This window comes from Mustela lutreola, chromosome 4, assembly GCF_030435805.1.
Source record: "Mustela lutreola isolate mMusLut2 chromosome 4, mMusLut2.pri, whole genome shotgun sequence".
Classification (NCBI taxonomy): Eukaryota; Metazoa; Chordata; class Mammalia; order Carnivora; family Mustelidae; genus Mustela; species Mustela lutreola.
The window spans coordinates 151,458,718-151,472,570 of NC_081293.1; the positions used below are offsets into that span (position 1 = coordinate 151,458,718).

The following is a 13,853-nucleotide window of genomic DNA, read 5'->3' on the forward strand; positions in this document are numbered from 1 at the left end:
GGAAAGAACAGAAGAGGGAATAGAAGGCATTCTCAAAATGTTTGATATACATGTAATTGGTATTTCAGAAGGAGAGAAGGGGTAAATGGGGCAGAAGAAATAGCTGAAGATCTAGTAGCCAAGAATTTTCAAAACTGATGAACAGCATCAACTGATGATCCAAGAAGCAGTGAATACTTCTACAGGAAAAATCTAAAGAAAGACATTCTTTGGAACAATATAGTCCAATTCCTGAAAATCAGAGACTGAGTGAATATTTGTAAAGTAACCAGAGAAGAATACTTTTAAAGAGAAACAATGAGACTAATGGTTAACAACAGAACAGGAACTACATATGTCAAAGCAGAGTGCACTGAGATCACTGAAGTTTTGAAAGAAAAACACTGCCAAACTTGAATTCCCTTTCTGGCAAAAGTACCTTCAGAAATGAAAGCAAAATAAAGGTTTTTACTTTTAGACAAATCTGAGAAAAATAATCTCCATTTATTTTATAAGAAATGCAGAAGGGCATTTTTCTGGCAGAAAGAATGACAAAGGGAATACTAATGGTAAATATAATATTAATTTTTAAAATAAAATAATAACAATGTCTTGGGGCATTTTAATGAATCAAACAATTGTAAGATCCTTTCATTGTTCAGGAAGTGGTAAAAGAAATTGTTTATAGTGTATGAAGAATCAGGGATGCGTACTGAAATCTCTAGGGTTTCAAGATTGTAAACTAAAGTTACAAGAATGAATAAAGTTCATCCAAGCTATAAGGAAGAAAAGATAGTCTTGAATTAACATCACAAGTCAGCAAAATATGGGATGGGAAGGGAAACCATCTTTAGACAGGGATAGTAGGCAGCCAGGACCATGATCCCTGACAGAAAGGAAACAAAGTGAGCAATATGAAATCGAGGACAGTTTTCAGGCTGCAGTAAAGGATGAAAATACAAACAGGCCAGCAATCTTCATAGAGGTCAGGATTTGAGGAGATGGAAGTGACTGGAATTTGTGTGGCAAAATATTAGGGAAAAGGAAGCTGAACACAGAAAGGGCTCTGGAGATCTCTGTCAAATCCTTGGCTGAGCACTGACCTATATATGTATGAAGTAGCCTCTGGAGTTTTAGAGAAGATCCCCTGGAAAGCACAGTAGGCCAAACAATTCCCAGGGATCACAAAATCTGGAGAATAGTTTGCATTCCCACTACTGAGTTGAGAGCCCTCATGCTACACAGTACATTGGGCAGATTCACCCCAGTTTTTTATAGCAGACCTGTGAAACTAAAGGAGATTAAACTAAAATTCAGAACAGAGTTATTTGAAAAATATCCAAGTATCTGGAAACTAAACAACATACTTCTAAATAACCACAGGGTGGAGAAGAAATCACAAACAAAAAATGTTTTGAATTGAATGAAAATGAAAATATATGTCAAAGCAATGTTTGGAGGAAAATGCTGTAATTAGAAAAGAACAATATGTAAATCAGTCATCTAAGTGTGCACCTTGAGAAAATAGGAAAAAAAAAAGAGCAAATTAAATTCAAAATAAGCAGAAAGAAGTAATTAATAAAAATAAGACTAAATGGATTAAAGGCAAATAGACAAAGTCAGTATAACTTCAAATATATCAATAAAATCAGTAGTCCTATAACTAGACCCAAATTACCGGTATCAGAAATGAAGGAGAGGACATCACTACAAATCCAACAGGTATTGCAAGAATAATAAGAAATACTATGAACAACTTTATGACAATAGATATGACAACTTAGATGAAATTGACTGATTCCTTAAAAGACACAAACTACTAAAGCCTACGTAAGAAGAGACAACCTGAAGAGCTCTATGTTTTTTTAAATTGAATATTTTTAAAATTGAATATTTTTTAAATTGATTCCTTCCAGAAAAAGTGGAAGAAAAGAAAACATTTACTATTTTATGAAGCCTAGTGTTACCCTGATAGCAAAGCCAGCTATGGACATTTCATGAAAGGAAAACTGTAAAATAGTATCCCTCATGAACATAGACTTCAAGTTCTTAAGACAATACTAGCAAATCAAATCCAGCAACATACAAAAGGGATAATACTCCATTATCAAGTGAGTTTTGTCTAAAAAATGCAAGGCTGCTTTAATATTTGAAAATCAGTAAATGCCACCATTTTGTTGATATGATAAGAATCATGTGATTGTTTCAGGAAAAGCATTTTATAAAATTGAACATTCATCCTTGATAAAAACTTGGTAAACTTGGAGGTTGCCTCAACCTGATGGATATCTATTAAAAAACTGCAGTTCACATCATAATTCATGATGGAAGATAGAATGCTTTCTTTCTGTGATCCCTTCTATTCAACCTTCATCATTTCCATTCATGTTTATACCCAGGGGTACTAGCCAGTACAAAAAGGCAAGGAAAAGTAGATAAATAAAAGGCATACAGATTGAAGAAGAAAAAAATAAACTGTCTTTATTCAAAGATGACATTATTGTTTATATTGAAAATCCTAAGAATCTATCAGAAGGAAGAACAACAAACCTAGAACTAACAAGTGATTTAGCAGGGTCATAAGATACAAGATCAATCTATGTAAATTAGTTGTATTTTTATATACTTGTTAAAGAAATAGGGATCAGTTTAATAATATGTGCTAGTCCTGTCCTCTGGACACTAAAAAAAAATTGCTGAAATTAAAGGCATACATACATACAGGGTTTGGAAGGCTAAGTACTGTTAACATTGTCGGTTCTCCCCAAACTATCTGTAGCTTGAGTAGAATTCCAGTCAGAATTTCAGGCTGACATATTATTGATAAACTGAAATTTATGAAGGACTTAGACTAAACCAGAACAGTTTTGAAAAAGGAGAAAATTTGATGCTATGCATAGCCAGATCTCAAGGATTACTATTACCCTACAGTACAGAAAACACTGTAGTATTGGCACATAGATCAGTGGCAAAGAATGGAGCCCAGAAAGAGACCCTAATATATGTATGGTCAACTGGTTTTTATTAATAGCACCATGGTAATTCATTGAAGAAATAATAGTCCTTTCAATAAATGTTGAAACAATTGATTATTTATAGGCAAAAAAATGAACATCATCCTTTGCCTCACATTATAAACAAAAATACCTCAAAATAGATCTAAGAGTAAAAACTAAAATTTTAAAACTTTTAAAAGAATACATAAGGAAAAACTTAGCTACTTTGGGTTAGAGAAAGATTTCTTAGATAAGACATTAAAAGCATGAAGCATAATGAAAATTTGACTAATTAGATTTTATCAAAATTTAACTTTCTACTTTAAAAGATACCATTAAGGAAATGAAAAGGCAAGCTATATATTGGGGGAAATATTTGCAAAACATAAACAGTCATACTTCATTTTATTGTGCTTCTCTTTGTTGCATTTCATGAATACTATGGTTTTTTGTTGGGTATTTTTTTTTCTTTTTTAGTTGAAGGTTTGTAGCAGCCCTGCTTTGAGCAAATCTCTCAACTATTTTTCCAGCAGCATGTGCTCACTTTATGTTTCTGTGTCACATTTTGATAATTCTCACAATATTTCTACTTTATCATGATAATATTTAAATTGCTGCAATCTCATAATAAACCTTTTAATGGGTGAGGAGTTTGTGGGGTTTTTAAGAGAGAAAGAGTACGTGCTCATGTGCAGGTGCGGGAGGAGCAGAAGGAGAGACTTTTTAAGCAGATTCCATGCTGAGTGTGAACCTGACACAGGGCTCAGTCTCATGACTCTGAGATCATGACCTGTGCTGAATTCAAGAGTCAGGTACTTAACCAACTGATCCAGTCATCAACCCAAATGAGGAGTTATTTCTATGGGTGAGCAAAGGCAGTGATTTCTTAGGGTGGAATCTACTCTTAATGAAGATGCTATGAAGATTGTTGAAATGATAGCAATGGATTTGGAATATTACATAAACTTAGTTGATAATGCAGTTGCAGAGTTTGAGAAGATTGACAGAAGTTCTGCTATTGGGGAAAAACTGTCAAACAGAATCTCCTGCTACAAAGAAATTTTTTATCAAAGGAAGAGTCAGTTGATGCAGCAGATTTCATTGTCTTATTTTAAGAAATGGCCACAGCCACCCAGACCTTCAGCAACACTACCCTGATCAGTTAGCAGCCATCAGTGTTGAGGTGTGACCCTCTTTCAACAAAAAGGTTATAACTTGCCAAAAGCTCAGTTGATGGTTAGTAGTTTTTAGCAATATGGTAATTTTTAATTAAGGTATATACAGTGTTTTTCAGACACAATGTTATTACACAGTTAGTGTAAACATAACTTTATATGCACTGGAAAAAACCAAAAAATTCATTTGACTTTGTTGCAATATTCCCTTTTTGCAATGTTCACTTTATTTTGGTGGTTGGAACTGAACCTGCAATATCTCTGAGAAAGCCTGTATCCTAAAAAGGAAGCTGTTAATTCATAGCTAGTAGCAGTGCAAATAGTACAACTACTTTGGAAGACACTTTGGCAGTTTCTTACAAAGCTAACATAGTGTTACCATACAATCCAGCAGTTGTACTCCTTGGTAGTTACCCAAGGGAGTTGATGAATTATGTCTGCAAAGAAATCTACATATGAACATTTATAGCATATTTATTCATAATTGTCAAAATTTTGAAGCAAACGGTGATGATTTTTAATAGGAGCAGAGATAAAGTGTGATACATCCATACAATGGAGTATTATTCAGCAGTAAAAAAGAAATGAGCTTCAAAACAATATGGAGGAACTACAAATACATATTGCTAGATGAAAGAAACCATGCCGGAAAAGGTATATACTGTGATTCCAACTACATTACATTCTGGGAAAAGCAGAAATTATAGACAGTGCAAAAGAATCAGTAGTTGCCAGGGTTTAGTGGAGTACAAGGGAGGGATGAATAGGGGAAGCATAAAGCATTTTTAGGGCCATGGGACTATTCTGTATGATACTGTAAAGGTACACAGATGACATTCTGCAGTTGTCAAAACCCATGGAACTGTACAACATTTAGAGGACATCTTAATGTAATCTATAATCTTTAGTTAATTATAGTGTATCAGATTGGCTTATTAATTATAACAAATGTATCATACTAATGCAAGAGGTAAATAAGAGAAATGGAAATGAGGCAGATAACATGGAAATTCTCCATACTTTCTGCACAATTTTCCTTTTTTTTTTAAAAAGGTTTTATTTATTTATTTGACAGACAGAAATCACAAGTAGGCAGAGAGGCAGGCAGAGAGAGAGGGGGAGGCAGACTCCCTGTTGAGCAGAGAGCCCGATGTGGGGCTCGATCCCAGAACCCTGAGATCATGACCTGTGCCAAAGACAGAGGCTTTAACCCACTGAGCCACCCAGGCACCCCTCTGCACAATCTTTCTATAAATTTAAAACTTCATTAACTTAAGTCCATAGTTCATATCAGTGTTCATACTTCGTGTTGTATATGTGTGTCTATGGGTTTTAATAGATGTATAATGACATGTAATGTTTTTGTCCAGTTTTGGCATTAGAGTAATGCTGTCCCTATAGAATGAGTTAAGAAATGTTTTCTCTATCTCCTAGAAGAGATTGTAGAGAATTGGAATAATTCTTCTTAAATGTTTGGTAGAATATACAAGTTAGTCCCTGTAGGCCTGGTGCTTTCTGTTTGGGAAGGTTATTAATTATTGATTTTAATTTCTTTAGCAGATAGAGTACTCTTCAGGTTATTTATGTCTCCTTTTGTGAGTTTTTATGCTGTGTGTATTTAAAGGAATTGGTCCATTTCATATAGGTTATCAAATCTATAGATATAGATTTGTTCATAGTATTCTTTTATTATTCTTTAATGTCTATAGCATTAGTAGTGATGGCCCCCCCTTCTTTTCTGTTATTAGTAAATCTCTGTCTTCTCTTTTTTCTTAGTTAACCTAGATAGAAGTTTATTAATTTTAATCTTTTCAAAGAACCAGATTTTGGTTTCATTAACTTTTATTGACTTCCTGGTTTCACTTTCATTGGTTTCTGCTTTAAATTTGATTATTTGCTTTCTTCTGCTTACTCTAGATTTCATTTGCTCTTTTTTTCTTGACTATATAAGATGTAAGTTTAGATTATTGATTTTAGGTCTTTTTTCTTTTCTAAGTGTGCATCAGTACTATAAATTTCCCTTTAAATACTGCTTTTGCCCCATCCCGCAAAATTTGGTAAGTTGTATTTTCATTTGGATCGCATATTTTTAAATTTTTCTTAAGACTTCTTCTTTGACCCATGTAGTCTTAGAAATGTGTTGTTTTGAGGGTGCCTGGGTAGCTCAGTCAGGCATCTGCCTTTGGCTCAGATCATGATCCCAGGGTTCTGGGCTCAAGCCCTGCATCCAGCTCCCTACTTAAGTGGGCAGTCTGCTTCTCCCTCTCCCTCTGCCCCTCTGCCTCTCTCCTGAACCACACTCATGTGCTGTGCGCTCTCTTTTATGAATAAATCCTAAAAAACAAAACAAAACAAAAAAACAGTGTTGCTTTGTCTTGAAGTGTTTTGGGGTTTTCTAGCTGTTTTTCTATTACTGAGTTTTGATTTGATTCCATTGTATTCTGAGAGCATACTTAATATGATTTTTATTCTTACAGACTTTTTAAGATATGTTTTATAGCCCATACAGTGGTCTGTCTTGGTAAATGTTCCATGTGCGCTTCAGATGAATGTGTACTTTGCTCACTAGTATGTTTCCACCAGGGAGAAAAAAAAAATGTATGAGAATGTCTGTCTTTTACTGTATTTTCACCAACATGGTACTTTACCAGGATTTTTATCCTTGCCTATCTAATTAAAAAAATATATATAGTACTATATATTTAGTTTGTACTTCTTATCATGAAGGTCGTTGTATATCTTTTCAGATATTTAAGAGGTATTTGAATTTCCTTTTCTGTATATTTCTTGTTCATAGTATTTGCCTATTTATGTGTTGATCTTTTTCTTAGTGGTTTATAGAAGTCCTTTCTGTAGGGGTGTCTCGGTGGTTCAGTGGGTTAAGCCTCAGACTTCGCTCAGGTCATGATCTCAGGATCCTGGGGTCAAGTTGGGCTCCCCACTCACCTGGGAGTGTGCTTGTCCCTCTTCTTATCCCTGCTAGTGCTCTTGCTTTCTCTCTCTCTCTCTAAAACTTCCTTTATGTATAAGAAAATTAGCCTTTGGTCTATAATATGATTTGTAAGTATTTTAACCCTGGTTTGTCATTTGTATTTTGACTTTGCTGATTTTTGACAAGAAATTAAATTTTTAAATGCAGTTAATTTTATTGGGCCTTTTTTGTTTAGTTTATAGCTTCCAGATTTTGCAGCATAAGTTAGAAAGGTCTTTCCCACTCAGAGATTATAAAAAGTATTCTTTTATATTTTTTCTGAATACTGTTAAAGCCAAGCTTTTAAAAAAAAGAAAAAAGGTCTTTTTCATTTTAAAAAGTATAACAGATTCCCATTTCTAGTTTTTTTGGCATCTGTGTGGTTCTCTTTTTCCACAGATAACTCTAAGAGTGGCTCGGCAATGTTATTTAGAAGCTTCCTTAGTACTTCAATATATAATTTATCTAATCTAAGAATTTGAACTCCTTTTGTTAACTAGATTTCTGGCAAGTTCTTTACTTATTAGAGAATTCAATTCTAGTTTATTTATACTTATTTCTTCCATCTTTTTATTCAGAACAAATCTCATTCTCTTTGATATAATGGATGCAGAAGCAAAATAGAAATTGACTTTTCTATTTCCTGTCTCATTTCTATTTTCTGCTCAAGTTACTTATTTTTGACTGTTCGTGGGCTTCTCTTGATCTTTCTCTTCCTAAACTCTTTAGAATAGAAGGGGATGACTCTGACCACAGCAAAACTTACTTCCCATTTACTTATCTTTTCCAAGAAACATTTAATGAGCAACTACCACATACTTAGCCATATTCAAAGATAGAAACAAAATTTATATTTTCGTCCTTTTGAGGACAAAAGGGAAGGTTTTACACATAATAATAATAGTATTAGATATAACAAAATAAATGATAGTATTTTTCACTTTAGTTATAGCCCACAACTTGTTAAATTTTTTCTTTTTTTTTTTTTTTGGCTTGCAAGCATGGCTGCTGGACTGTGCCTAGAAGAAATACCTAGAAGTCCTGAAAGAACTTTTTCTTCTCTGCAGTTCATTTTTCTAAGGTGCAGTGGTAAATAGGACTCTCGGATCTGGACATAAAAGAAGGCTAGGCCATATTTGTATCAACTCCAATTGTTCTATAAACCCAGTCATAGCATATTCTTTCAACCACTTGTGGCAGGTGGAATATGTTTTTATTCTCATAGTGTCTTAAAGGATGCTAGACCCATTCATTCAAATAGCTTATGATTCATCTCTCCTTCTGGACAATTTTCACTATTTCCTTTTGTCCTTTATTTTCTTTTTTGTGGTGTGTGGGTCTTATTAGTTAAATTCAAGTTGGCACTTGCCTCTTAAAATCTACTAAATAAATTATGACTTTAAAGTGACTAGAGGTCCCAACTTCTTTCACAGTATCTTCGAGCTTAAAAATCTACATATTAACAAATATGGACCTGCTTTTGCTTTTTTGGAAAAATTACAGTTAGTCTTGATAGAACCCAACTATATTTTAGAAATTGGCTTTCTGTGTTACATAATTATAGCTGCAGTTTCACTAAAAAGCCTTTTATTTTTTCCCTGAGAACTTCTTATTGTATAGTGAGATTCTTTCCTACTATAGCATCAGTCTGTGTAGTTGGTATGAAAAAACCTTTGGGTGTGTTTGTTTTTATAACATAATTTTGCCCTCCTGCTTGACATCCTCTTTCTGGTAAGTCTGTCCATCTTCCCACGTGTCCTCACCCAATTTGGGAGCAGTAAGGTAGATGAACATAGGAATAGGAACAAAGGGAGCTATATTAGAGTTCTCAGGTCAGTGATCATTTCTGCTCTTTACTTGTCTGAATTGAATTGATATATTACATGACCAGAGGATGTTATAGAAAATATATTGATACAGTACCTGAAAATTGTAAGGTACTCCTTATCTCTTAACTAGAGAAACAGGTGGTCTTTATAGCTCTTACTTTGAGCAGAGGGGTGCAGGTTGAAGGGACAGGTAGTATTCTGAACCACAGGAGTACAAAGTAACTGTAGGAAGACTCAGTAGAACAGAATGACACATCTGGACTAGAAGAGCATGCTAAGAAGGAACAAATCAACTAGCAGTCAATGAGAGTATATCTCTGAGTTAAATGAATTAGAATAATATATAACAGATACAATAATTAACCACAGTACGATATTTCAGTGGCTGTCTGTATAATGATGAAGTCAAAAAAGCTTTAGTAGGTAAGCATTCAAGCCTTGGTATTAGACTACCTGACTCTGCCACTTAGCAGTAGCGTATATTCAAGCAAATCACTTTATCTTATTTTGCATCAGCATCTATGTTTGCAAGGTGAGGATAACAATACACCTACCTTTGCTTAATACACACTCACTCACACTGCACTGAGAATATAGTTCCTGACACATACCCAAACAGCCCTCAATAAATGTTCAGCTTCTTTATTTCCTTTCTTTCCTTAAACTTTATTCTACTTCCGTAAGAGTAATAGAGTGTTGCAAGGTTAACGATGCTAAATTAAATATTTGTTAACAGCAAATATTTGTATTAAAGCAATAAGCAATTCTAGCTTGTTTTATAAGAGTTAATAGCTAGTTATATCCATTATTTTAGGGTTTTTTTCCAATGGTGATAATCATTTTATGGTATATGTGAGTGTCATCATTTTATCCTTATTAGGCTTACATTAAACTTTCAGAAAGTTACAGGTTTACCCATTTCATTCTTCATGGCATTTTCTTTTTTTTTTAATAAATTTTTTTTTAAAAGATTTTATTTATTTATTTGACAGACAGAGATCACAAATAGGCAGAGAGGCAGGCAGAGTGAGAGAGAGCGGGGGAGACAGGCTCCCTGCTGAGCAGAGAGCCCGATGTAGGGCTTGATCACAGGACCCTGGGATCATGACCTGCGCCGAAGGCAGAGGCTTTAACTGAGCCATCCACGCGCCCCACTTCATGGCATTTTCTAATCTTAATTTTTTTCATATCTAAATAGTAACTCCTGGGGCGCCTGGGTGGCTCAGTGGGTTAAAGCCTCTGCCTTCGGCTCAGGTCATGATCCCAGGGTCCTGTGATCAAGCCCCACATCGGGCTCTCTGCTCAGCAGGGAGCCTGTTCCCCCCCCCCCCCCCCCCGCTCTCTCTCAGCCTGCCTTTCTGCCTACTGTGGTCTCTGTCTGTCAAATAAATAAATAAAATCTTTTTTAAAAAAATAGTAACTCCTTTCTCTAAATTACATTTGGTCTTTTGACATTTTTCTTTGTTTAATAGCAGTTATAATTTCTTCTGTCATCTCATATGACTTAAATTTTTTTTTCTTCTGAGGCATTTCTTAAAAATGTTGCTTAATATATAGCCCCCTCTTTCACTTAAACACTTATTTCAGTCTGGTGAGTCACCTAGAAAAAAATACTTAAGTGAAAAAAATTGCATTTTAAAAATCATGTGTTTGTCTTGAAGGATCCACTCTATGGTAGATATAACAGCTAAAGTATTATAGGTACATATAAAGTTTAATTGATACTGTTACTACTTGAAACTTGGGTTTTTCCTGAGCACTTACCAACGTGGATCTTAAAATACTAAATACAAGATTTGTCATCTTACATAGTTTCATTTATACATTAAGTCTTAACAGTTATGCTTTGCCTGCCTTCAAAATCGGACAGCAACCATTCATCAAAAAACAAAGAACACTTAAAAAAGGGAGACTGCTTAATGTTCATTTTTAGTTTGAATTTAAAACTGTTTTATTCCAACTATTTGAGGCTAAATAGGGCTACTTGTTTCCTGTAACAGTGTGATTCATGGTCCATTTTCCATGGAAGAGATGGTGAGATTAAGAAAAAAAAAAGTGGCTTAAGATAAAGAGACACAAGGTGATCACTCCCCTAATGAAATCAAACAGTCCTTCAAAGTCCAGTTCAAGAGCTGACTTTCCTAAATTGACTTATTTTGCTGATTTTCAAATATTGGGAAATGGTAGTTTTAGGATTTGGTGCTCCCCAAATGATTTTTATTATTTTTTAATGGCAGTCCATGTAATGATTACATTTCCTTTTTTTAAAATTTTTATTATGCATAATCATTTATTTTCATGAATCACAAGCAGTATCCTCTAGAGTTTGAGCCTAGACCAGTCATTAGGAAAGTCATTAGGAAATTCTATTGGGTAGGAAATTTTTTTTTCTTTTCAGTTGTTATCTGACTATAGTTTTTTCATGGTTAAGTTATTAAAACAAGTTTTCCTTGACTTTCAGAATAGGGATACAAGCTAAGATTTATTATATTTCTTGATAACATTTACTACAAAATCTACATATTGTCCTTGATTGAAATATTACATTTGGTTTCAATGAATCAAACTTTCAAGTAGTATCTTTTTAAGTCTTCTTTATGAAAAGAAGAAAACCATGGTCTGGAGCAAAAATGTGCTGTGACTTTAATTATACTGTATCTTTTCAGGCTCATGAGAGGCTAGAAGACTCAAAACTAGAAGCTGTCAGTGATAATAACTTAGAATTAGTCAATGAAATTCTTGAAGATATCACTCCCTTAATGAATGCAGATGAAAATGTGGCAGAGCTGGTTGGAATCCTCAAAGAGCCTCACTTCCAGGTAAATTTTGTGTATTATTCTTCTCAAGTGCACTTTATTTCCAAAGTATTCTCTTTTAGTAGTTAAATTCCAGTTTATGGTGATTTATTTAAGATTATTTATTATTAAGTAATATTTAAGATTATTTAAGATTATTTAGAGTTTGTAAATATGTAAGTTCCAACTTAAGTATTTTAATATCCTGAAATACTGAGGATATCAAATCAGATACACCCACAACTAATAACACACTACATAAATGTATAGCAGAAATATATCAGAATGGATTTTCCATTGTGTAATTAAAACCAGCCTTGATTCACCACCAGACCACATGCTGGAGACATTTTTCTTACTGTGATAATAGGTTTTCCTTCCTCACTACCACTGTTTCACAGCCTTTCTTATGAAAGCTATTGCAGTATTGCTTCTGAGACTGAGATGCAATCAATGAATTTAGAATAAAACAAAAGAGAACTGTGTGAGGATAGAAACTAATCCATAACATTTCCTCCATAGCTGCAAAAAAAAAAAAAAAATAAGTGCAATTTAAGCTTTGGTCTGTCAGTGAAAAATAAACCTGTTTAACAAAGAGTCAGTTTTAGAAGAGAGAGTGGAGGGGAGTGGGGGAGAGATTTCCTATTAACCTGTGATTAAGTGTGGCATTGGGACAGTATTAGAAAAATAGACCAATGGAAGAGAATAAAAAACGCAGAAGTACATATACATGTATATGACAATTTGATTTATGATAGAGATACTACATTTTAGGGGAGAAAGAATGGACTGTTCTGTAAGTGATGCTGGGATGGAAGAATATAAAGTGCTTTTCACTATAAATCTTAGCATTGAAAATGAAATGGCAACTCCTCTTTGGGTTTTTTCAAGGACTTTCTGTGACTCTTCAACAACGTGACTGTAAAATACAAAGGTTTATAGTGAGTTGGTTGCTCCATGAATCAGTATCTCAACATACAAAATAATGGACATGTATCAGAGACATCCTATATGCTTGTGCCAGTTGATGAAGGCCTTCTAGGGCACAGTAAGCCATTTGAACTTTACCCCGAGGACAGTGGGAAACCATGAGAGGGGAGAGTAGGAGGTATTACACAGGGAGAGGGGGCTGATTGTGGAGTAAGATGGTTAAGCACTAGGGCAAGAAACTGACAGCAGTGTTGAGAGTAGAAAATGTGAAGATTTTCAGGTTTAAGCAGTAAAATCAACAGGACTTGGTGATTGGTTATGTGTGATCATTGCAGAAGAGAGATTTGGGAAGTTGATAAGGGTAAGGTTTCTAACAAATAATTGATGGCACTCACTGAGATAAGGAATACTCTAGAAGAAATTGACATGTTAATGTTAGGTAACCAGCCTTGTTAAGTTTGTGATACTTCAGAAGAATCTGATAGAGCTTTCAGACATGCTGTGTATCTTTAATAAATATATAAAATCTAATAAGTATATAAATTTATATAAAGTTTCATAAATATAATTAGAAAATACTGGCAAGCAAAAATTTAAAAATTAAGATATTGCATTCTTATTACCCAGATCTACTGTACTATCCTAGTACCCATACTTTTTCTATGCATAAATGTACATATTTTTTTCTTTCCTGATTGAGATCCTTTTGTACAAGCTATTTTGTAACTTACCCTTATTTTCAGTCACTGATTTCCACTTGGCCATTTCAGTGGATCTCCATCTCATGTAATACACATACTATATTCAAACATCTCCATTTGACACCAAAATATTCTTTATAGCTGTTTTGTACTATGGGTTTCCAACCTAGATTCATGTGTGGCATTTGGATGGACCATCCTTTCTCCCTTGATTATGATATTGACCTATTAAGAGACGAGACCATTGCCCTAAAGAATGTCCCACTCCCTGGATAATCTGGTGGTCTCTTCGCTTTGTTGTTTAGTTACCCCCTCTATTTCCTGTGAACAGAAGTTCTATCTAAAAGGATGATTCAGGTTAACTATTTGGAACTAGAATGCATCATTAGTGACGTAATGTTAATATGAATTAAAGTACATCAGAAGATATGTGACACCTGGTTAGCCCACCAGTATCGTTGCTGAGATTAGTCCCTT

The 13,853-nt window shown here is 34.2% G+C and overlaps 1 protein-coding gene across 6 annotated transcripts in view; it reads left to right on the forward strand.

Moving 5' to 3' along the window:
* The window catches only part of PALS2 (protein associated with LIN7 2, MAGUK p55 family member), a 111,108-nt gene that overhangs the window by 49,123 nt on the left and 48,132 nt on the right, over window positions 1–13,853 (forward strand). For all 6 annotated transcript variants that reach the window (XM_059171370.1, XM_059171369.1, XM_059171375.1 and 3 more), the window contains one exon: window positions 11,617–11,769. In XM_059171370.1, the coding sequence (XP_059027353.1) occupies window positions 11,617–11,769 (153 nt within the window). The remainder of the gene's footprint in view (window positions 1–11,616; window positions 11,770–13,853) is intronic.